The 25,803-nt window shown below is 37.1% G+C and overlaps 2 protein-coding genes across 5 annotated transcripts in view; one reads left to right on the plus strand and one right to left on the minus strand.

Moving 5' to 3' along the window:
* The window catches only part of pex16 (peroxisomal biogenesis factor 16), a 19,281-nt gene extending 10,169 nt beyond the window's left edge, over positions 1–9,112 (minus strand). The window contains exons 1-4 of one of the 3 annotated variants that reach the window (XM_088334056.1): positions 9,012–9,112; positions 6,477–6,512; positions 3,573–3,649; positions 2,320–2,453 (exon numbers count right to left, since the gene is read on the minus strand). In XM_088334056.1, the coding sequence (XP_088190182.1) occupies positions 2,320–2,453; positions 3,573–3,649; positions 6,477–6,512; positions 9,012–9,054 (290 nt within the window). In that variant the 5' untranslated portion in view covers positions 9,055–9,112. Of the gene's footprint in view, positions 1–2,319; positions 2,454–3,572; positions 3,650–6,476; positions 6,513–7,555; positions 8,103–9,011 lie in introns of those variants that run through there. The other 2 variants (XM_088334054.1, XM_088334055.1) reach the window with 2 other exon arrangements.
* Positions 7,818–24,951, plus strand: cars1 (cysteinyl-tRNA synthetase 1). Of its 2 annotated transcripts, XM_088334052.1 has the most exons (23): positions 7,844–7,956; positions 10,747–10,974; positions 12,019–12,110; positions 14,364–14,452; positions 14,534–14,630; positions 15,096–15,194; positions 15,328–15,477; positions 15,570–15,710; positions 16,848–16,936; positions 17,014–17,135; positions 17,232–17,344; positions 17,448–17,576; positions 17,652–17,781; positions 18,674–18,777; positions 18,870–18,967; positions 19,806–19,995; positions 20,187–20,255; positions 21,288–21,369; positions 21,459–21,539; positions 22,634–22,701; positions 23,518–23,577; positions 24,644–24,727; positions 24,796–24,951. In XM_088334052.1, exons 1-23 carry the CDS (start codon positions 7,935–7,937, stop codon positions 24,913–24,915), a joined length of 2,457 nt encoding a protein of 818 aa, XP_088190178.1. In that variant the 5' UTR covers positions 7,844–7,934; the 3' UTR covers positions 24,916–24,951. The 2 variants fall into 2 exon arrangements, with proteins under 2 accessions (XP_088190179.1, XP_088190178.1); XM_088334053.1 differs by lacking the exon at positions 10,747–10,974 and having other exon boundaries at positions 7,818–7,956.
* Positions 24,952–25,803: the final 852 nt, after the last annotated feature.

Here is a 25,803-nt window from a genome sequence, read left to right on the forward strand (position 1 = left end):
TAAACGGGAGAGGAACATTTTATTAGTTAAAACGTCCCAAGCCCATTGCAGTAGAGACTCACCTGAGCTTGTTTAAAAAACACATTTTTTAGGACAAATTCAAGCACTTTTCAATCCTTGAAAACACAGCGTTACAATTCAAGCATTTAAAGATTTCAAGCACCTGTATGACCCTGGAAAACAAATTTGACAAAAGGTTTGATATACATCTGAAAGGCCAAGTTTACAAGCAGTAGCAGTGGCAAATTGCAGGAAAAAGATAAAGTGGGACACCTAACAAAAACAAATCACTAGCATCTTTGTTTTAGTCAAATATTAGCGTAGAATTTGGGAATACCTTCAAGCGATCCGTAAAGTGTGATCTCGGGTCAGAATTAGAATTTCTTTATTTCATTGATAACAACGTAGTGAACATCATTTGGAAGGAGATCACACATGGCACACCAGTCAAAGGCTTTCCTTAAATTGTTTAATCTACATGAATATTCCAATTGGACCCCGCCTACTATTTTCTCTACTACAGACGCTGCCCTGCGTACAAATGAGTTCCGGACGATCGTTCGTAAGTTGCTTCAGTGCTATATTTTGTATGTTTATGGTTTATACAAGTATGTTTAAGGTTTGTATAATTAACCTGTATTGTTTTGTACTAAAAAAATAAACATTTAATAAAATAATAGGCTCTATAAAGATAAATAAAGTTAAGTTTAAGTCACTTTTGAAGGATGAGCTTCAACAGTTAAGCGACTTCCTTCTCCTTGGTAAAAAGTGGCCGAAAAAAGCGATCCAACCATTTTTTCAACCGCATCAAGCTTTCTTATTCCACTTCCATTTCAAAAGAAACAGCTCACCTCTACTTTACACTTTACACCAACCACTGGATGCACCAAATATTAAACAATAAAAACGTCAAAGTTCTTAGCGCCCCGGGGATACAGTATAGAATGTTTACACACGAACTAGGAGGAGGAAGCGGATTTCTTCTAGGGGTAGTTTCTGGGTGACCTCTCACAGCGCCACATGCCGGTAGCGGCGAAAAGAAGCACTATAGTACTGTCCTGTACTCGGAAAAAGGTGCACCCAATACAAAATCTAACTTACAGCAATGTCCGGATATTTTTCGACATTCTGAAAAAAAAAATGTTCGTATCTACCGTTTTTCGTAAGTCGAATGGTCATAAGTAGGATAGCATCTGTATATGGTAATAAGGTAGTAATGCAGTTACAAATTGGGTACTGCAGTTCCCAACCACCGCCCACTCCAAGGAGCCCAATCCTCCTCAATCTTCTATCAGCCCGGCAATACCGGGCCATTTTACTTGTCACTCACTCAGCAGTTTAAATACTGTAATTATAAACCTGTCTAGCGCATGAAGCGTCAAGAAATAAATCTGTTGTTGCTTGAACAGTTTCAAGACTTAATTAGGCTTCATCTTCCTATCACAGGTATCCAGTATTATTGGAAGAACAAAATGAATGGAAATAAAACGGAGTCCATAAACAATATAAATTTGTTCTCATAGTTTATGTTAAAATTTACAGTGGAGGCGTTTTAAAATCTTGTGAAACTTTTTTAGGGATGGGCAATAGTCAGTACTAGACTTTTTTTAAGGTGATGATACTCTAGCTGATAGAACAGCTAACAGCTGCCTTCTAGTGGCTGTTTATTAGGAACTAAAAATTTGTGTAAACAAGTTTCCCTGAAGGAAAGTACTTCAATTATCTTATATACTTGCATATAATCCCACATTGCATGTAAATCAACCCACTAAAACTGCTTTATAATAACCATATACTCAATGGAAATATACCCAAAATATTAATAAAACGTGTACAAAAACAACCATCATTTCAATGTGGAGATACAATTAATATACCAGAAATAAAAAAATAATAATAATCCACTGTAAACCACTTACTCTACCTTTAAAAGGACACCATAATATTTGACCGCTAGATGTCCCTGTATTGTGTCATGCAACCAAAAAACAAGTGCTACAACAAGAAATAATACAAACTAAAGGCTTTAAGAGATCTAACAACACATTTCAATTGTCATTTATTTGCCCAGCCTTTTTAAGTTTTTTTTGGGCGGGTACCTGTAGCAGTACTGTATATGCAAGTATAGATTGTAGATAAAACAGCAGTATAAAGACCTGGTATTTTTAGTGATGAATGCTTGATAGTTGTGTATTGGTATTTGCCCAAAAACATTCGCTATCAAACTCTCCTTATTGCCAATGTCCTAAAAAAAAAAATCTTTGTTCTTCAGTGTGTGATTTCCCGTTTCCCCCCAAATCCTTAACAAAAGTCGCTTACTTCAAAATTTGGATGAGTGCAATGACCAACCAGCAGCCAAGTTCACCACACACCCTCTGGGCGCCCATCTCCAGGAAGACCTCCACATACTCCAACACTGAGAGCCATGTAAGGATTCTCTGCTGTGAGACGGTCTGGACAGCAGAAAACTAATCTCAATATTGCATCGATATGTCTCTGTTGTCATTGATAACAACTTGGTGAACATTGTTTGCAATAGGATTAGATGTGGCACTTCAGAAAGATAAAAAAAATGTCAGGATAAATGGGAAAGGCCTGGAGACTGACCTAACTTGTAATAATAGTGCAATGAAAATAATTGCAATAACATTTAGCACCAACAAAATAATTCCTATATAAGAGAGGGGCTGGCTAGCTACACGCTAGCATTCGGGATCCTCCGGTTTAGACATGTCTCCTTGATGATTAATATACAATTGACAGGAATGTAGCGTTTTCCCAGAAGTAGTAGCTTCAGGTCATTCGTTTGATGGGTAATGGAACTGCCGCTGGTGAGATACAGAGTTGTTACGTAGCCTAGATGCGGCAGTAGGCCCTACCAACAGCCTTGCTATTGCTTTCTCTCAGTCTCTTCTCAGACCCGATAACAATCCATGGAGCACCTAGTGGTGATCAGCATTTCTTTACCCTCTTCTGGCTTTCCTCAGAGTCCGATTTAATTGATGAATTTCTTTTAATGCAAGGAGATGCTAAAATAGTAGCTGTCGCTCTGCTCCGCAGTTTGTTTTGGTGGCCACAATGACTTGTGCACCCGCCCTTCTGTTTGACTGAGAACATACACTAAGCTAGTACAGTTGCAAACACAGTCAAGCCCACACAACACAAACACACAAAGCCCTCCCAAAACCTCCCCCCTGATTGCATTTGTTGTGTGATGTCTGCTGCAGAACACAATGCAGGATATGTTGATATCAATGGCAATTAGGACAATTGCATTCAAAATCGGCAAAGTATCGAAATGGCTAAAGGTAAACCGCGATACACACAAAGGATTACTGTACCCATTTTTCAATCCAACTGGGAAGATTATGAATATATATTTTAATGTTTTGAACATCTGTGCACACCAAGGCTGGTAGTAAAATAATTCAATAAGTACTGTAAAAAAGAAAAGGATTTTCCTCTGCAATTATTATTTTTGGCTCTGAAGACAATCTCTTCAAACACATTTCAGTATTTATTACACATTGACTAAAAATAAACCACACCATCCATTCACTGTGCTTACTCACTATATTCAGGGCACACTGCAAGCCTTTTCGCAGAATGCTGTCATTGAACAACACCAGGAGATTGGAAGCAGAATAGACTGTAAAACACAGTAATTCAGTCAATCATGTTAATATTAACACTTGTCAATCATGACAGGACAGTAAACAGAAACAACCTGTGCAATGAATACAACAATTTCAATGGTGGTATGAAATAAAGTTCAAGTCTTGTGTATATTTTGGCTTTATGTACTACATTTGACTTAAAATAGAAGATTTCATACCAGTACTTTTATCTTCCAAGGATAATGTGATGGAGCGTGTTAAATCTCTTCATCATATAATCGGGGGTGATTCTATACAACCTCAGTTGTATGAAAATGTGTTGAACAAACCTCATTGAATAAAATATAGTTTTAGGAAAGAGCAAATATGGTCGTTTATGTTCCATTGCATCATTCAACACACTAAGTTTCATTTTCATGTTGAGTCACAACCGTTGAAGATGGAGAGCAGTGGGGTTTCCTTCTCGTAAACTTATACCTTTTTGTGCAATACGTCTTTTTTAGACAGTTATAGTTTTATCAAAAGTACACATACCGAGAAACACTACAACCATGAACAATAACATGATTAATTTAGACATGTGCATGCATACTAAAAGCTAAAATTCAAGACAGCCTTCTAATTAAATATTACAAAGAAAAAAAGACCAGGAAGGTTTTGAAAGAAAATCAAGTAACCAAAGAAATATGTTTTTAAGATTTATTTTTAATAGAAGATTATTTTGCTATTTTTTTTTGTTCATAAGTTTATTTTTAGATGTATACATTTTTGTAAAGTAAGGATAATATACTTTAAATGAGCAAAATCGCTTCACAATTATAAATATTATATTCTTATTTTAGATTAAAAAAACAACGTTCAGATGTATAAAAGAAACAAAATGAGTTCAATAACCTTGAAAGGGAAGAAATATGTGTTATTTCCCCAGTGTATGAGCAAAAGCATGCAATTTTTACTTGTCTTTACAATCTGTAATCAGATGTTCAACCGTTTCTAGCATAAAAGAAAGAATGAACAATTAAGTTTAGCACTCAGTTGACATATTCGGATTTGCAAAGTCCAGTTAATACAAAAATAAGCAATAGGTTAAAATGCAAGTATGAAATACGATGCCTTTTTTTTAGTTTATGTACCGTAGTATTGAATTCAACAGTTCCTCAAAGATTTCAGTTGACCAGTGTGGTCTCTAAACAATACAAACTCCTATTTCTGTATCTTAGGACAACAAAAAATAATTTTGTAATGATATTTAATACATGCTTTGTAAACTAGGATTTAACATTTTCTGCCTAAATGGGATTATAAAAATGTTTGTAAATGACAGGTTCCATTGCATTGCATTGCATCATTTTTAATAGTTTCTGTTTCCTTTTGACACACTTTCAGTTTCATTATTTCTCATTTAAGGAGGTAATCAGGCATAATAGAGGGTCAGGGTACAAATAGGTGAAAGGTTTGGAGGAAGTATCGAGTTAATTTGTGAATAACACGCACCCTATTTGTCATTTGAAATGTGAATGAAATTTGGTTGGATTTTTTTCTCAGCTCAAATTAGGCATTGAAAGTGACAAACGTTGAATACATGCAGCTACGATTCAAATCATCTATTGACAACTAAGAGCACAATATCAGCATACAATTTACCATGTATTTATTTCATGTCCTTCAAAGTTAGCTTTTTCATCAGATACACAAGTGTTTTTTTCCTTGTTGTGCTTTTTTTGTGTTTATTTATATCTATAGGACGACTTTCTGTTTACTGCATTCTCCAACATTCATATCTGGTACCTTGAATAAATAAATCAAATAAAAATAAAATCATAATAATAATAATAATGACACAAAATCTAGTGAACGTTACATGCGAATAAATACAGTATTTCTGCCTGCGCAAACTACAATGAGTTTTAATTCAAACGCATCAGTTTAAATGCCCGATTCACTCTGGAAAATATCACAATAACCCCCTACACACCTCAAAACATTTTCTCCTCAGATCTATGCAATTCACGTATGTCACTCTCTCCTTGAGGTTAGAAATTTTAATGTAATTTACACATTAATTGTATGAACCAGATCGGTGTTGTATCAATTAAAGAGCAGTTTGATTGATCCAGAGGTAATCAAATATTACCTTTCCATGTTCATGCTAACTGTAAATTGAGATGGCGTAAATGCCATGAAAGCAATATTCACAAGCAAAAAATATGCATGCTAGTACATTTGTGAGGAGTGGCAGCATATGGACTCATAAATTTCCTACATTGACTATTTAATACAGGGGACACGTCGTCTATCCCCATCGAGGTGACAAGGGTAATGAATGAAGGCTCATTCTTTGTGCACGGTGTCGTGACCTGTATTGTATTCAGAATTAAAAGGGACACTGTAACATTTGACCACTAGATGTCGCTGTATTGTTTAGGGCAAGGGTGTATTCTGACATTTTTTATCACCAAAAATGGTATTCAGAGGTGGCAGGCTCAGGTTTTCACCTATTGGTGTATCAGTGATGAAGAAAAGCATTGCAATTGATTGGTGGACTCATCAAACCAATATGTAAAAAGTGCGCCAGTATACATGACAAAAATCACAATAAAATACATGACAAAATACACGACAAAATGACGGATTAAATACAGAAATAAATGAAAAAAAGAATATACACATGAATATGTTGCATTTATGTCATATATTTAGATATTCTGTATTAAAATATTTATACAGCATTAATTGGTAAGTACTTATTTAAACATTTGTTTTTTCATGACAGTCCTCCATTGTATGGCACCATATATAAAAATAGATCTTTATGTTAAATGTTGCAGACTGCAGTGTCTAGAGTTATTTTTAACTTACCAAGTTCAGATAGTTCATGGGAATCCGCAAGTCTTCCTGCAAAATACAGAGACATTAACAACTAAATCTGCATTTTTTTGATGACATACCTGTCAACCTATATGTTCCCCCCGTTTTTTTACACAATTTTTGATCATTTAGTGGTATGCTAATATGAGGCTTATATTTTCAGTTGCAGGAAAGTCTTCCCATTACAAATTTACCACGCCGCCTTCATTCTTTACATGGCCCATGACTGATTCGTGAGCCTTGCACCAATACATATTTCAGAGTTTCCTGTTTAGGCGTAGCATGCACCTGTACTCTTGGGCGCAACCCGTACGGAGCGATGACGCTTCAATTGTCAATGCCATACAAACTAATGCCAGCTGCAGTTGTTCGCAGGGGGAAAGAAATGGAATGACAAAGCAAAGCCACAAGAGAGCAATGTCGCGTCATTTTTAAGTGAACTTGTTGAGAAGAATTGCAACAATGTCAAGCCTTTACAAGCACTTTTCAATCCTTGAAAAGAGAACATTGAAGTTAAAGCTTTTTCAAGGATTTTAGGCACCTTTGCAGAGCCTGACTTTTCTCCATTCGGGCCCCGATGGTGTGGAATGGTCTGCCCCCTGAGATTCGATCTACAACCTCAGTGTAACTGTTTAAATCTAGATTTAATACACACTTCTATTCTATAGCTTATGAATGACCAAATTTCCTGTTGATGATATCTGTGTATTAATTGTTATTAAACCATCCATTGCAGCCTGGTCATCCTGGAAGGGGGATTACCTCATGTGCGGCCCCTTCTCAAGGTCTCTTCATTTTCCTTGCCCTCATGTAGGTTTTAGATCAGGGAATGGTGTAATAATAGTCAGTGGTTTGCAATAATCTGTGGTCTGTGTAGCCCTTTGAGACTCCTTGTGATTAAGGGCGTCACAAATAAACATGACTTGACTGTATCTTTTGATTTATACAAATTTGATTTTATGAAGTTTGTTTGTAAGTTCACTATACCAAGCGGGGTGTAATATATATGTTGTTGATTTTTCCAAACTGTGTTTGTTCAAAGCATTGTTCTCATTTGGGAATCGACTCACCTGCAATCAGGTAAGAGATGGTCCGAACGGCGTTTTCCACCTGTGCCGTTGCACCTGGGTTTTTTCTCACAAACTCTATGTATCGTTTGTAAACCCGAATCAATTTATCAGTGTGCTCCTTCAAACAAGACATTTTGGTCAGAATATACTTCCTTTATTAGCAGGTCTATTAAAACATAGTTTTTTAAAATCGCGCAGTTGTATAGTCGCAACAAACAGAAAAAACTTTCCGACCCAAAACATTTCCGGAAAAGAGGTCCTACCCCTATTTCCGTCCGGCCGCTTTAAGAGGATTGGTTCCGACCGTGAGTATTTAGTCAGGTTTCGTCGCCCTCACTTTCCACTGTTGCATCAGCATCCAAAACGTCGCCCAGGAGCAATGTCGACCACCGAAGAGCAAGGTATTTGTTCTGCTTTTCTGATTTCTGCTTGCTGCCGAAATATCGTTCAGATGCCACATTGCTACTTTAGTTTTCTGATTGCAATACGAGCAACTAGCTGCATGACATGCCCAACACCTAACCTGATGTTGGAAACGATATCGTGATTTTTTTTTTTTAACATATATGATATTTAAAATATGTATTCTCTCTGTGCAAAACGCTATTTTGGTCTGAAACTGCATTTTTGGATGCTGAGTTTTTAAGTTAAAGCGTTGAAGGACATTCATGTGTAAACGACACGAAAGACAAAAATCTGAACAAAATGACGCTTTAAAGTAGGCCTATAGTTTTTTTGCTTACCACTGAAATTAGTTTGCAAATGTTAAAATGTATGCACAAGTTTTCAGCTGTTTTATTTAAACCCGTTTTTGTGGTTCTACTGTGCAGGAAAACTAAAACGTACCCCGTTTCCCCCCACTGTTATCTTGATATTAATGTATTATCACTGTTCTTAATAGTTGGCGTCTTCAAGTGAAAATGAGTAAAAATGAATTGTTTATTTACTTTTTTTAAAATTATAAGTTTCGGGTAGGGGTATTACCGCTCGGTTGTTTTAGTTTCATTTTGACTGCTTCACTTTTGTTCTTAGTTTTTCCATTGAAAGTTTTGGGGCGCATCACTGCAGGGTCGTTTTGCTTTCGTTTTGACTCCTTCATTTTCGTTCTTAGTGGATTTCTAAAGAATCCTTTCAGTTTGACTTTTACTGCGAAAAATTGAGTAATTGATCATACTATCCACATAAAATTACATTATAACATGGTTAAAAAAGTGCTGAATAAAAAATCAAATTCACAATAAGAAAATACAATACATTCCTAATACATTTTGCCCATGCAACAGCCCAGAACACAAAATGATCACACAGAAAACAAATGAATAAGTAAATACAATTATGACAAGGCACAAACTAACCATGTGAGGAAATGGAATTGAGGGAGGCTCATCCACACTGATTTAAATTTTCAAAAAATAAACTTATACAATCGACACCACAAAATCTAAGGAAATCATACCAGATCTCAGGAGGGCAAGCAGAAACCCAGTCCCACTGATCATAAATGAAGACCGTGTGGAGAGGGTCCACGCCTTCAAACTCCTGGGCTTTCACATCTCCGGCAACCTGTCCTGGACTGCTAACATCAAGGCTGTGGTGTGGAAGACCCAGAAAAGACTCCACCTCCCGAGGGTCCTCAGGAAGAACATCCAGAAACAGAAGCTGCTGGTGTCCTTCTATAAAGCTCTAGTGGAAAGCATTTTGGCATACGGCATCATCATATGGTATACTGGGAAAATGGCAGCAGATAAGAAAAGCATACAGAGAGTAATCAACAAAGCTGTTTTCTGCCGCACATTGCCGGCTTGCGGTAGTAGGGTACCATAGCAGAGCCATTTACATTATAAAAGACAAATTTCCAGTCCTTTTTTAATTTTATTTTTATATCACATTATTATAACTTAATATTTCTAAGCACTAGGTTGTAATCATTTTTTGCCTACTTATACGATGGTCTTTTCTCATTTTCTCTTCAAAGTCTTAACCATATATTTTAACCTGGAGTGCCATGTGTCAATGTTTCGCAACATTGATCATAATGACAATAAAGACAATTCAATTTAAAGAGTGTGTCCTGAACCTCTCCTTCAAAATATCAATGGTCCTTGCAGACCTGATTTATCTCAATGTTAACCAATATGTTGCTTATAATTTACTTTTGAAACTTTTAAAGGTGCTGTCTGAAATTTGAATTGATTTTACTTGCTGACTCTATCCTCTGATTGAAATCATGATTGCAGCCCCTGTTAAGCTTTTTTTTTTAATTTTTGAGTCTTCGGGTTGTTTTGGACTGTTTGAAACATTCTTTCGCTTGCCCTTACCATTTTAATGCTACGCTAACAAAAATGGCAATGACGAACATGAAGTTAATCTACAACCTCATTTCTTTCTACTTAATGTGTTTCACGTTCCGATCTGCGTTGATAAAAGCAGATAGGCACGGTGGGAATTTTTTTTATAAAAGCTCTTTGAACTCAGATGGACATTTTCAACACCTACTGGATTGAGAAAATATTCTACTCTCAACTTTTTTAAGAACACCTCAAACAACGCACCCCACCTCTAACATCACCTATCAATGTATCTTCTTGCCAACCAAGAGAAAAAAAAACATCGCAATTTTGATTCCACTGGCTTGTTTTAATAAATGGAATACTGAAGAGGAAATTATTAAATAAAGTTTTATATTTCATGCTGCTGCCGTAGGCGTTGGAACCCAATACAAGTGAAGCTGAACTTTATTGGCAAACAGCCTGACATATTATTATTATTATAATATTCTTCTGGTTTCTTCCCCAGAAGCTGTTAGTCACTAACGGACTAATTGCAATAAACGGGCCTCACTGAAGGGTTATTTTTCGTCTTTTTATTTAGGAATTCTTATCTGTGAAGGTGTATACTATTCAGCAGCACATTCTGTATTTAAAAAAAAATATTTTTATGGTCAAAAGTAATTCGTAACATAATCACAACATCGTTATTGCCGAAGTGGAATTCAACAAGCTGGAGTCACCTTGCTTGTGTAAGTTTCAGGTGTCTGCTAATTTTCCTTATTCGCCATCTCCTTCATTTTCTCCTGGTTTACCAAATCTATTTAGAGCTGGAGAAGTCTATTGGGTGCACTTCTCTTTGTTTCATGCTGTTGAACTGCAGCCTCTTCTTATCTGCATTTATTTCCTCTTTTTCTCTTGCAGCCTTTGATTATGACTTCTTACTCCGAATAAAAGGGGATGCCAAACTTGCCGCGGCACTCAATGACTACCTAGCCACTCGCAGCTACTTGGCTGGTTTCAGCCCTTCATGGGCTGACCAGAGAACGTTTAAGCTCCTCCGCAGGCCCCCAGACCCACAACATGTCCACGCACTGCGTTGGTACAGACACATAACGTCCCTTCAACTTGACCTGGGTCCAGACAGCAGCAGTGAGTAGACAGTTGAAGAACTGAGCAAGCTAGACTTTTTTTGCTAGGGATGCCCCATCTAAACCATTGCATTTTCGATTTGCTGCCGATATTTCAGCTCTGGACATTGTCCGATACTGCTATCTTATTCAATGTAAGCAGAATATAAACATGTATTTATTTTTAGTGTTTGTTTAAAACCGTATTGAGCACATCATGGTATGAATTTGGATATTTCTTGATTCTTGGGTTAATTCTGGGTTAGCTTTCTCAACTTTAATTTAAGTCCTGCTTATTTCCGTGGATAACACTGAACTTTAAAAGTGCCGTCCGGAATGTGAAAATTTGTTACTCCCTGCTGCCATTTCCTGGCTTAGTTATGATTGCAGATCATGTATCAAGTACATGGATTTCTTTAGAAGCGCATGTAAGTGAGCGAGTCTCTTCTTTTTTGGGGGGTTGGCGTTTAGTTGACATTTGAAACTGGCCTTTTCTTACTCTCGCCATTTTCATGCTACACATAGAAAAACTCATGATATAATGCATAATCTTACAGTAAAACTTCTAAGTCCCAGGCAAATGTAATATTGATGGTCTTCATTTTCAATCTTGAATTGTTTTGGAGGATCCATTGAAAACGCGTCTAAAAAGGTGTTCAGCTTCCATCAGAAAACGTCGTTCTTTCGCCTGATTCGCTGCGCCAGAGAAAAATGGCAGTGCCTTGTTTAAGTTCTGACCCTGGGCATATGATGGCAGGGCAAGCTGCTTGAGTGACATACATAAGTCACTTATAGGACAAATAATAATTTGATGTTCTGTATTATGCCTCAACTATCTATGTGTGAATGTCGATATGTAGTCCAAGTGTGCTTGATTATTGTGGTCAAGGAAAAGTGGTGAAACTAATGCTTTGCTTATCATCTGGTATCGAGAAAAGAACCCAATCTTTTAAAAATATTCATGTTTTAAAGGTGGATCGACGAAATGCATCACTCAATTTAAATGTTTGCATGAAGCCTAATCATTATCAGCCCAGTTTTAATACTTTTGACTATTTGATTTCAGGTAAAGGAAGGCGAGCACAGCCTCAATGGTTTCCACCATCTGGAACAAATGTTCCACAACTTAGACTCTACAATAGTTTGACCAGAGCAAAGGTATGGAAGCTGCTTGGTGTGTGTGTGTGTGTGTGTGTGTGTTAAGAGTTAAATGATTCCTTACACCAAAACAGTATAAACATTAGCTCACTAAGCTGTAAATCTTAAAAAAACAAACAAAAAAAAACTACCAGTATACGCTATTTGACATCTGGATCAAATATTCACCAGCTTCGATTCTAGAATAGTCGGATCATAGCAAAGGTATAGAAACCGTGTATTTCAAATGTTTTGAGGTTTCTTACGTTAAAACACCTTTTAACTTCAATTCATTTTGCCGTAAATCTACTACACACAATTAGGCATGCCATAAGTCTGAAATACACGTGTTTTTTTTAAACGATGATGATAAGCATGTGTATGTCATGACAAGTCAATCACCAGTAAGTTGTTGGTAAATTCGGAGATTGTGTTGGGATGTTTTATAATTCATAACAATGTACTAATTAGTATCCTGACTTTGAGTGATAAAGTCGATGTTTGATAATCTTCTTTTAAAGATAAATTTCCCAAGTTGCTTTGGTTTAATGTGTTTCAGTATATCTGTAAAAAAAACATCTGAATGAAAAACTGTACGTTTGCAGTTTACATATTCCTACAAATGTGCACAGGAAAATTGAACTTCTTGATAATTACTAAAGCTTCCTTATAGCTTAAGATGTGTTACAATTTTAGTCTATTTAGTAATCAAAGAGAGCTGTTAAAATTACTATTAGAAAATGCAATAATTCTTGCTTCTTTTTACAATTTTCTTCTGATGAAACTTGAGTAATTTTTTGCTTGATCGTATAACATACAATGCCTTGCCCCCAAAAACTTTTTGACATACAGTATTACCATATTTAAGGCTTCAAACTTATTCATAAAAACAACTTAAAATATTTTCTAAGAATCAACATGTGAGACACAATCATGAAAAGAAACCAAATGTATTCACCATTTTATATTGTGTGAACGAATTGAAAAGTGGGTGTTGTCACAATGTTGGGGCCTTTTGAGTTAATACTTTGTACCAATGTTCCCTCTAATTTTCCACGGGTCTGAGCGTTCACACAAAGTCGGTGAGCAACGCTTAAAACAACAGTGAGCAACAGCAATCCCATGAGTGGCAACTAAGTTATTATCAAACATGCCCAAAACTTGACATCACGTTACATTTCCGGCAATGCAAAAAAAAAAATCACTTTTGAATGAATTGACTAATGTATTATTGCAAAGAGTGTACAGCCTACAAACGTCATTTGTTTTTACAACAATTCTTTCACAAGTTTTCCATTAATTTTTTTTCCTGGTATCTTTTGTCGCATAATACTAACATTTTTGGGGGGTTATTTAGTCTGTTGCACGATACACAACTGTATTTAATCACAATTTTTTTGGTGGAAGTACAATGTTGGCAACAAGATTGACTTGGTATAATTGGAAATTATTTGAATGCAACACAAACTTTTTCTTCTTTTTCTCTGTTTTCTTTTTTTTAATTCCTTTAAAAAAATCCAATTGTGTTTATTTTTTCCTAGCTGTTACTTTTTTTCTTTTTGTTCTCTATTTACTATTTTCCTTTGTTTCTTTCTTTTCTTTTTCCCTGTATTTTTTCTGAAATTTTTCCTTCTTTTTTCTCTTTGTTTTTTTTTTCTCAGCTTTTCACTACTTTTTCATTTTGGTATTTTTTTTCTATTCCACCTTCCTTTAAGTCATTTTGTGCATAATTTTACATAATATTTGGTTATAAAGGAATGTAAGAAGCAAAAACAACCGGAAGCGCCGTTTAGGACCAGAAAGAGCCGGTTCTTTTTAGTGAGCCAAGCCGGTTGTCGAAAAAGTACTGACTTTACTCAACTTCGTTCTACTTCGACCTCGACTTCAAAATACCGCATTTAGGGGAATATTTTAGCCACACCCACTTTTCTGTTTTTCACTGTAAATTCAAAATGTTGAAAAAAAAAATTGGTCCCACTTCACGATTGTGTCCCACATTTTGTTGATTCTTAGACCAATATTCGCAGTGTTATAGATTTAAGTTTGAAGCGTGAAATAACAATATGACAAAAGGTTCTTAAAGAGGGGGTGTCAATACTTTTACTAGACCCTGTATCAGCCAGGTTCATATGTTAATAGAGAATTTAGTTCTAACAAAATCTAAGTTCACAATCTGAAGTCATTAATATTACAATGCCCTTAAGTTTATGGTCCCAATAAATTCATACTGATTTCAACAGTACAAGTAACACATTTTCTTGTGAAATCTATTAGGAGCTCTTCGTTCCTCAGAATGGGAACAAGGTGACATGGTATAGCTGCGGGCCAACAGTGTACGACGCTTCCCACATGGGACATGCCAGGTAAACTGGGGTGGTACAATGAGAAACACTTTACCTGTCTAACACAAAAAGCACCTTCAGTAATACCTGATATCTTTCCAGGTCATATATCTCTTTTGATATTCTACGAAGAGTACTGAAAGATTATTTCAAGTATGATGTTTACTACTGCATGAACATCACTGACATCGATGATAAAGTAAGTACATGCTAAAGTATGAATTCAAGGAGGATTCAAATTGTTTAGTCGATAAAGAATATAGATTAATTATACAAAAGCATTTAGTATAGATTATAAAATTGTAGTGTTACAATGTTGTTGACTGAGAGAAGATGATAATCCTTTCTGAAATGTGACTGTGATGCTACTTTTCTGTACCTCTGCGAATTTTAACTGATGCTCCCATTAAATATTTTCCTATTCCTTCCCAGTCCTGTAATTTCCTAACTGGGAGTCCTGGAAACATGTCAGCCAAAGTGTTTTTATTTATTTGGTAGATTTTAATACTAGCCCAAATAGTGTTGTGTTAACATACTATCACAATGCCAAACATTTTAAAAGCATGTTTGTTTCTAATTGAATTACTATTTCATATTTAGACGTTGGGGGACTCGGATTTTGAATCTGCCTACCAAACATTGATGTTTAACCTTTTTGTCTCAGATAATCAAAAGGGCACGTCAGAACTACCTGATGGACCAGTACAAGGAGAAGCAACCTCGAGCTGCTCAAATACTAAAGGACGTGCTGATTGCCAGAGGGGTGAGAAGTAGCACAAAAAAACATTGTCAACATGAGCCCCTAAGTTTGTGTGTTTAGGAAAGTTTATCAAATTAGCTGTGTTTTACTTGAAGACTGGTTGCATGATAACAATCTACTTGCTCGTTACCTGCAGCCCTTTCAAGCCCGTTTGGCTTCAACTACGGATGCAGATAAGAAGCAGATGTTAGAAAGACTTGATGCTGCCATCACAGGCGCTCTCAAGCCTCTGCAGGATGCGTTGGAGAGTAAAGCCACTGATGAGGTGGTGCAACCTCTGGCTCAGGTAAGACTTGACTTTCTTTTGAATCACAAATGTATTGATATTGTTTGAGAAAACATTGGTGTCCATCTTGAGTGTATTTGTTTTTCCAATAGGCACTCCTGGCTACTTCCAAAGACATGTTGTCGGATTGGCTGGATGGTCAGTTTGGAAGTGAAGTCACAGACAACTCTATCTTTGCAATCCTGCCAACATTTTGGGAGGGGGAGTATCATAAAGACATGGACGCCTTAAACGTAGGTAGTCGGGCACACGTTTGTGAAATGAAAAATGAAATCCATAGAAATGTCTTACAGTCAAAGGTTAGAAGTTAAACAAATCGAACTAAATGATTGATTGGAAAAAGTGGGTGTTGACCCTCCTTTTAAAAATATCAAGGGCCCCCAGAGACCTGATATCATGCAGCAGACCATACTATAGGTGAGGATTTGAGTGTCTGACTGGGGGTTCTGTGTTCATGGTTCTTCAGGGCACATGAATAATGACTCACTAAAGTTGGGAAGGTGGATGGGGAAGAAGAAAATAATCCTGCACCCTGCCCCTTGTGTGTTCTGGGGCAAGGCAACCGGGTCAATAGAGGCGTTCCGAGCCGATGGAGTGTGCTTTCACTTGCTATTTTATTCTTCTACTTTTTATTAAATACAGCTGGGGTCACCAAGCTTTTTAAACAATTAAAGCTACTTTTTTGTCACTGATAATCACATAGGGCTAAAAGTTTGAAATGCATTTCTAAAATAACATATTACTGTGTCCTTACTGGGTCGTAATTATTCGAGGTTAAAATAACTCCTAAACATCATACAAGTCTGGAATCAAATTTCCTTGAAAATCACAACGACCCAAAATATATTTTCAGAACCAGTCCGCGGGCCACTCAGGTGGTCCTAGGGGGCTACCTGGTGCCAATAGGCACCACATTGGAGACCCCCAGTGTACAGTGATACGTCCTACATACAGGATTTATTTGTTGTCGTATCTGGAGCGATACAAAATGACTGAAAACCAATTAATCACGTCCCAGCCTCCCGAAATCTTTCAAGTCAAAGTCAAATTTTTCACAACCCTAAACATCTATTAAAAAAACATCTATGATCACTAAACACACAAATAGAAATAGAACATAAATTTACAATAAAACATTAATAAGAGCATAATAAAATGACTTTAAAGCCCTGCCCTGCTGCATGGTGGGAAACCAAACACTAACTGGGATAAGCTGATTCTAGCGATGGGCGGTCTCCAGTGGTAGCGTCTGGAAATATATAACTTGGAATTTCTCTTGTATGTTGGTCAATATTTTTGTTTGAAATAAATCTCTTATTTCGCTCTTTAAGATGGACTCTAACTTTGACTACTGTGCAAATATTTTCCAGGTTCTTCCTCCTGATGTCCTCACTCGTGTCAGTGAATACGTGCCAGAAATCGTGGAGTTTGTGAAAAAGATAGTCACCAATGGTTATGGGTAATACGGACCGTGCCAATGTTTGACTAATGACACACAACTTTTATTTGTATTAATTGGTCAAATTATGTTTTCAGGTATGAATCAAATAATTCCGTGTACTTCAACACTGCGAAGTTCGATGCCAGTCCAGTGCACTCGTATGCCAAACTTGTTCCTGAGGCAGTTGGAGATCAGAAGGCTTTGCAAGAGGGAGAAGGTTAGTGTATGCATTTGTGAAACCGTCTGGGAAACCGTCATCTTTCTAAAAATGCAAAATTATTATCAGTTCTAATCGTTAGTTTGTGTCATATAGGGGACCTGAGCATTTCTGCTGACCAGTTAAGTGAGAAAAAATCCCCCAATGACTTTGCCTTATGGAAAGCATCTAAGCCGGGAGAGCCTTCGTGGGACTCTCCTTGGGGAAAGGTGAGAGTTGAGCTGTTTTCTTTTTGTTTGTATTTGAGAGACTTTGGTGTAAAACTGTAGTTTAAAAACTTGGATGTTAATCTTGAGATTTGTCTTTAAATAGGGAAGGCCTGGCTGGCATATTGAGTGCTCAGCTATGGCTGGCTCTATCCTAGGGGAGTCTATGGACATTCACGGTGGCGGATTTGATCTCAGATTCCCCCATCACGACAATGAGCTGGCTCAGTCAGAGGTATAAAAGTGAAAACTTCTTTCTATTGCAATTAAATGTTGTGTCAAACATGAGGGTTTTTTTTGTGCTTTCAAGGCTTTCTTTGAGAACGATCACTGGGTCCGTTACTTCTTGCACACTGGTCATTTGACCATTGCAGGATGCAAGATGTCAAAATCTCTGAAAAATTTCATTACCATTAAAGAAGCCTTGGAAAAAAATACAGGTAGGTCTCCTACTCGTTTGGGCTGAGCTGTTAGACATTTAGGCAGAATTAATAACGCATTTGTATTGCTCACTTGGAGCTTTGGTCGGTCATTTAGACTGAATGTCAGGGTTCCCACAGATCTTTGAAGTCTTAAAAGGCATTACATTGATTATTCTAAGAATAAGGCCTTAACTGGCAATATAGTGTCTTAAATCCAATTTTCGAAAGTGTTAAAATTGTGAACACATTAATAACATATTTGTAAGAACTAAAAAATATTGTAACATGTCAAGTCACATTTATTTATATAGCCCTTAATCACCAAAATGTCTCAAAGGACTGCACAGGATTACAATTGCACAATTACCTGATCTTAAACCAGCATTTATCACTTGTATTTTTTAATAATTTACCGATTTACTTTTGTGACAACATCGCAAGACCACAATAACAGAAATGTCAAAACGGTGATGTGGTTTCAGTCAGGCCTTTCAGAGCAGATGCATGTCTTAAGTCTACCCAGAATATACATGGCAACTTCAGACAGATGTTTACTTTCGACCATGGGAAAGTGTACATTTATTGACAAGTGGCTATCTGAAAAACATTTTTCACCATAGCTAAAAGCTGTGCGAGGTAGTGTGTACAAGGCACGATGTATGAATTGAATTTGATTTGAATATCAGTCAGAAATCTATTCTATTTCCAGTTTATTTGGATTTTTGTGCTCATTTATAACACCTTATCGTCCACCGGAGATTACATGAGTGTTAATGAATAAGAATGCACAATAGCAAACTCTATAATTTAACTGAGGAATGAATTCATAATGTCTTAGACAATTAGATCTGACTAGGTTGCTCAATTTTAACAAATTCAAGTGATTCATAAAGAATCTTTGTCATTTCAGCCCGCCAACTCCGTCTTGCTTTCTTGATGCATTCCTGGAAAGATACCCTGGATTATTCCCCCAACACGATGGAGTTAGTCGTCCAATACGAAAAATTTCTCAATGTATGGATACCAATCATTTAAAGAATGTTTTATTTAAATATCACCCCAATATATAGAATGATATTGTTGTTTTCTCTTATTTAATGCAACAGGAGTTTTTTCTAAACGTGAAGGACATTCTACGTGCACCTACCGACATTACCGGGCGGTTTGAGAAATGGGACGTGGCAGAGGTTGCGCTTAACAAAAGGTAGGGTAAGAAATAGGAATACCTCTTCGGTCACTCATTTTAGTCTACTCCTCCCCACCATTGATTTAGCTAAGCAGTCAATGCCTTTCATATATTTAACGGCATGTGTGATGAGATGCACTTTGGCAGCCTAGTGTCCTGCCAATAAGTACAGAGTGTTTGTAAAGGTTTATGACTCCAATGTCCGTCATTGGAGTATTTCTCAGACCGTATGCTGCAGGAATTTGTCAATTTCCAATGCAAGCCTAATTCCCCTTATATTACGGTAAAAACCAGTATAAAAAATTGTTCCACATCAGAAATGTTTTAAAATGTCAATAATATTTTTTACTGGTTTGCTGACTTACTAGGGAAAAGAGTTGGAGGTGCGGTCTGGAATTTGAAAATTTTCAATTTACTGACACATCTTCTGGCTTAAATAATATTTGCAGCTTCTGTCAAGCCGCTGGTGTGGCATATGTGAGTCCGGGAATTTATTAACTGCGCTCAAACAAACTCTTCTTTTATTCATTTTTTGGAGTTTGGGTTAACATTTGGACGGTATTTGAAACGGTGCCTTTCTTAACTTCACCACGCTACACTAACAGAAAATCACAAGCATGAAACCACTCTGATAAAGGTAAGATAAAAGCCGTGGGAGAAAAAGAAATGATAAGGGCTCTTTGAACTCAGTTGGCCATTGTTAACACATACTTAATAGAGAAAATATTCTACTTTTTTAAGGACACCTCAAACAACGCAACTCACTGTTGATATCTTGGTGGCGAGACTGAGTCCCACTGCTACGCCATCTGCAAATGATGAAAATTGTTTTTTGTTTTGTGTCTGCACGCCATAGTTTTTTCCACAAGAAGTCAGCCGTCCACTCGGCTCTGTGTGACAATGTGGACACCCGCACTGCCATGGAAGAGATGAGGCAGCTGGTAAATCAGAGCAACAGCTACATGGCCAGCAAGAAGAGTGCCAAGCTGAGACCCAACCGCATGCTACTCGAAAGTATCGCCATGTATCTCACTGAGATGCTCAAGGTGAGAAGATGATCCCCTTCTGTGAAAAGAAGACTTTGAATGGTTGTCTTTCACAAATGTTGAACTTGATAATGGAGCCCGGCTCTAATTCAATCCCGCACTCTGCTACGATGCATTCAGCAATTTGGGTTGTTCTTTTTTTTTTGTTCCACATGTTAACAACCTTAACGTGAAAATGTGTTTTCTTCTAGATATTTGGTGCAATTGAAGGCTCTGAAGCCATTGGCTTCCCTATTGGAGGGCCGGGACAGAATGTTGACGTGAGATACAACTCTTTATATTATGTTATGTTATTTTTAGGGTTCCCAATGGGTGATTAAATATCTTGAAAATGCTTGAATTTTGGATGAAAAGCTGGTAAATACTCTAAATTGTTGCAATGTTTGACAAAAAGTCTGCTTAAAAATGACGCCGACACTGCTCTCTGGTGGCTTCGTTTTGTCATTGCATTTTTTCTTCCCTGGTGATTAACTGCAGCTGGCATTACATTGTACGGCATTGTCCTATGGAGCGTCATCGCCTCCTATAGGTCGCGCCTAAGAGGACAGGGCACTTTGAAATCCATATTAGTGCAAGGCTTGTATATCAATTATTAGCCATGCAACTGAAAATGTAAGCTACGTTTTTACCCAACACCTATTTCGGGAGAGATTTGTCTCAAAAACAAATATATTTGCGATTTACTGAAGATCTAAAATGTCATGCGTCTCGATAAATTACACGCAACATTAAAAATCCAATATGTAAATCGCAGATGTATTTGTGGCTCTGCAAAGTACATGATTCCGAACTGGATTATTATTTTTTTTAATGGTACTAGATGAATTGGAAAAATGGCCTTGAAAGTATTTAAAAATTGCTTTAATTTGGCCATGGAAAAAGGTGTACAAACCCTGCTTTTATAGCGAAAGTGTGGATCAATTTAAGGCAGGGGTCTCAAACAAGCGGCCCAGGAGATAATTGTGACAATGGCCTGTGAGATTATAGTTTAAGGTCATGATAGTTTGAGGCCATGCAGTTGTGTAATAAAGAAGATAAGAAGGTATGTAAAGTTTTTTGCAATTTGAAAAAAAAAAAAAAAAAAATCATTGTTAAGCCAGTATTTTTTTTTATAGTTTAACAAATAGTTTAGCCTATAAATTGGGTTTGTCCTTGAATACAAAAATGATAAAAACAAAAAAGGGTTTCTACTTCTCTGGTTTTAATAGCAGGACATTTTGGGGATTTGTATGTTTTAACACAACGCTACTAATATTCAAGAAAGTCTGAGATTCTTTGGTTTTCTTGTGTAGCTGGAGAGCACAGTCATGCCTTACCTGTCGGTCCTCTCAGACTTCCGAGAACAAGTGCGAACAATTGCTAGAGAGCAGAACGGTACGGATCTCAATTTATTTTATCCTTTATTTGATTTTTCATGTTGGGTTATCGTGTCATTTTTTTTTCTTTTACACAATGTAAACCAGTCATGGAGTTGCTGAGACTGTGTGATGATGTCCGTGACATGACATTACCAGAGCTTGGTGTCCGCCTTGAAGATCATGAAGGTAATATTCTGCATTGCATTTTTACTACATCTGCTTATGTGACATTATTCTGTTGTTGATTCATTGTTATTGTCCTGTTTTTATTTTTATGTTCGAAATAAAAGTTTTCATTCATTCATTCATACTACAAGAGAAAAAAAGAGATCTAAGACTATCAGGATAAAAAGCAGGGGGTGAAAACGTTTACAACGTAGTCCTCAGAGACTGGCCTAAGTTATAACACTACAATCTTTGTGAATGGTACATTGTAACAATAGTGCAATAACATTTAGCAGCAACAGAAAAACAAAATAAGTCTCAATATGTTATCAGTTGTGTCAGCTCGTTAAGGGTGATTTTGGCCCTTGGGGAAGAAGCTGTCCCTTAGCCCATTTGTCCTTGTAGAGACCTGTAAGGCGGCATTAGCTCAGGAGGTAGAGCGGTCGTCTTGGGTTTAAGAGGTCGCAGGTTCCATTCCTTGGGCGAGACACTGAATCCCTAATGCCCCCGATTGCAGGTAGTTGCTTTGCATGGCTGACGCTGCTATCGGTTAGTTGGTGTGTAAAAGGGAAGCATTGTAAAGTGCTTTGGGAGGTCTTCATTGACTTGAAAAGCGCTATATTAATGCAGACCATTTACATTTACATTTAGCAGCTACCAAAGGGCAACAGGTCAAAGAGGTGGGCACCAAGGTGGGAAAAGTCCTTAAAAATATTGATGGCTTTGCTGCACTAGCACAAGCCAGCAATGTCCTCTAGGCAGAGAGTGGCCGATGATCTTCAGGGATGTGTGATTACTGTCTTTGTTTTTCGTGTCCGCAGCTGTGCTCCCAGCGTACCTCATCGTGACGCCTTATGCCAAAATGCTAATTTTAGGCATTTTTTATTTTTAAAATTCCCATTTGACTTCATTTCTCAATGAGCCACATTGCAAAAAGTGTACAGTTAAAAGGTGGGGGAAATGCTCTCTCATAAGGGCTGTGTACAGTGTATGCCCTTGTCAATTTTGCTTTTATTTGCAAAATAAATAATACAAAGTGATCTAATTCCCATATTATAAAACAATAGGAGTTTCGTTTTTATTTAATGAATGATTTTGCTTATCATGACTTTCAGGATTGCCAACTGTGGTGAAACTTGTTGACAAAGAGATTCTTTTGAAAGAAAGGGACGAGAAAATCAAGGTAAGAAGATGCACTAGCACTGGAATGGAAAAGCAAAGACGTCTCTTCTGGAAGAATTGACTCTCATTTGATATCAGCGCGTGAGAATAGTGTCAATAATAAAAATAATAAAAAATACCGCCCCTAAACATGTAAAGCAAGACTCTCCGAGAAATGGTAAATTACGGTCCTTTTGGAATAGTATATAAGGTAGAGAAAATGTTGTGTATTTTCAACTTTTATTAGGAAGCCTGTCATGGATGCATGAGCTACCAGTACATTCACTCTTCCATGTGTGGGGTTGAAAATAAAAATACTAATGTGCATCAAGTTTTATGAGGAATACGTTGATAGTTACAACTTTTTTTTTTTATTTGATTGTGAAAAACTACCTACGGGGTCAAAAATGACCCCACTTATGCATCACAGGGTTAAAGGAAGATTGTGTATTAATTAGCGCATTCTATTGGTAAAAAAGAGTAGTGATTTAAAAAGCAAAAATACTATCATAAACCCACTTTTTTAAGTACTCATTTCAAGATGCTTGTTTTTTTTTTTTTTACATAACATGAGCTTCACCTAGAAGAAGCTGACATAATTGTCTCGCTGATACCGGTACCCCCAAAAAACCCTTGTGATATGCTAGGCAAAAAAGAATTAGAAGAAAAATGGTGCCGTTTGGTCACATTGTCTCCTTAGTTTGTATTCTTCCTTGTGCTCTGTAGCACTCGTTTTCACTTGCGATACACAATACAGTGACATCTAGTGGCCAAATATTACACTGTCCTTTTAGATACAAGTCAAAAAGATGTAAAGTGTGCACTATTGTGTTTGCAGCTGGAGGTAGAGAAGCAGAGGAAGAAAGAGGAGGCTGCCAAGAAGAGAGAAGAACAAGAAGTTGGTTTTGACCTTTTTGTTAAGTTTATAGAATAGTAGACCTACGAAAGGTCCCTAGTTCGAGACCGGGTGGAAACATTTGTTGGCCTGGAGAGGGATGGGCGTCACCAGGCTGTACTTGCCCAAGAAACACCACAGGAAATGGTGGCCCTCCGACCCTAGTGGTTAAGGGATCCAACCAACCAACCAATAGAAAAATAAAGCACAGAGTATTTTCAGATTTACTTTATTGTCATTCGTGTACACGTGTATACAGAACGAAATGTCGATACAATGTCATTTGCACTTTATATAGAAATTCCTTTTGAGCAAGTTGAAAATATATACTTTGGCGAAATGACACCACATTTTCTTACCAATTGGGACAAAAACTTTCAGAAGATAAGGGGTCTTTTCGCCGGAGTAAATATTTTCAACTTGCTCAAAAGTGACTTCTATTAAAGGTTCAAATTATCTGTGCTTTACTGTTCTATTGTTTAGTTGGATCCCTTAACCACTGGGATTGTAGGGGCACCATTTCCTGCGGTGTGTCTTTGGCAAATACAGCCTGGAACATTTTCCCAAAAATGAGATAAAAAGTAATTTTAGGGACGTTCGCCTCAGTAACATATATACTAGGGTGGGAGTCCTTTCATGCGGGGGACATTTTTCGGGATGACGTTTGAATTATCAACACAGGCATAGATCGCCCTCTTGCAGTTTAGTGTGTAAATAACATGTGAAAAGACATACCCAGTAATTGTGTTAATAATTTTAGATACAAGTCTCATCAGAATATAAGTCGCACCCCCGGTCAAACTGCGACTTATGGACTGGAAAATACGGTACTTGCTTAGGATTGATAATATCAATATTTTGATCCATCCGCTTACCCCTAGTTAACACTGCATATTAGTCAAATGAACAAACAATAGTGAGGCATTGTAGTCATCATAACAAATTGGCATCCTATGTCATCTCATCTGCAGGTGTTAAAAATAGAATAAACTTCTCACCCTTTTTGATCTATTGACATTAAATCAATACATGTTTACTCATTTGTATTTCGTCAACTTTTGTGTTTCAGATGACTAAGCTTGCTAAAATGAAGATCCACCCATCTCAGATGTTCCTTGCGGAAACCGACAAATATTCCAAATTTGACGAAACGGTAAAACGTTGAAACCACTCCAAATTTTAAAACACGTGCCGTTATGTCAATATTTGGTGCTTTTGCAGGGTTTCCCCACTCATGATGCTGAAGGGAACGAACTCAGCAAAGGGCAAGGGAAGAAACTGCGCAAGCTTTTTGAAAACCAGGAGAAGCTGCACCAGGAGTACCTGAGCAGAGGCGTGTAGTCAGGAGAGGCAACAAAATAAATTCATGAAAACTCATATTTTTAAATTCTGGGTTTTATTCGAATTTTGTTGTTCTTTTTTAGCCAATTATGTTGATGTATAGGGCTTGGGAACAATCATGTTGAGATGCTTATTTAGCGGTGAATATTCCATACTGGTTTATTATGTGTAAATTGGGGCGGCAGTAGCTCAGGAGGTAGAGCGATCGTTTTAGGATTAAGGGATCCCAGTTCGAATCCCGGCTTGTCCGTGTTACATGTCGAAGTGTCCTTGGGTAAGACATTGAACCCCCAATTACCCCCAATAAGCAGGTTAGCGCCTTACATGGCTGCACAGATGTGAAATGTGAAGCACAATGTAAAGCGCTTTGGGAAGTCATTGACTTGAAAAGCGCTATATAAATGCAGATCATTTCATTTCATTTCAAATGTGACTGTGCTTCACCAGAAGTGAACCATACCATATCTACCTGCTTAAAACTCATAATGGAAGTAAATGATTTTTTTTTTTAAAACTTGTATGCGCATGGGCTGTAGTCCTAAAATGATTCAATCTTCTAAATTAAAGACTTTTTGAGAAATGTTGTGGGAAAACAAAATGTTGTAGTCATCACACTGTCTATATTTATATGCAGGGACTATGCACACTCAGATAAAAATTCAAATTTTAGACATAAAATTGTTTCGTTCACGGTCCCCGCCATCAACAAAGTACCTTGCTTGTGTCCTCTTTGTTGCAAATGTGTGCTCTATTGTTTCGTGTGTTTAATTGAATTGACCTAATTTGTCATTGCTAACAACCTTGATTAATGCTTGTAGCAAGATCTGACATGGCACTCTAGGATAAACATGTAATGTAACGCTTAAAATCGAAAAATAAGATGAAACA

This window comes from Urocampus carinirostris, chromosome 4, assembly GCF_059441175.1.
Source record: "Urocampus carinirostris isolate Australia breed hairy pipefish chromosome 4, RoL_Ucar_1.0, whole genome shotgun sequence".
NCBI lineage: Eukaryota > Metazoa > Chordata > Actinopteri > Syngnathiformes > Syngnathidae > Urocampus > Urocampus carinirostris.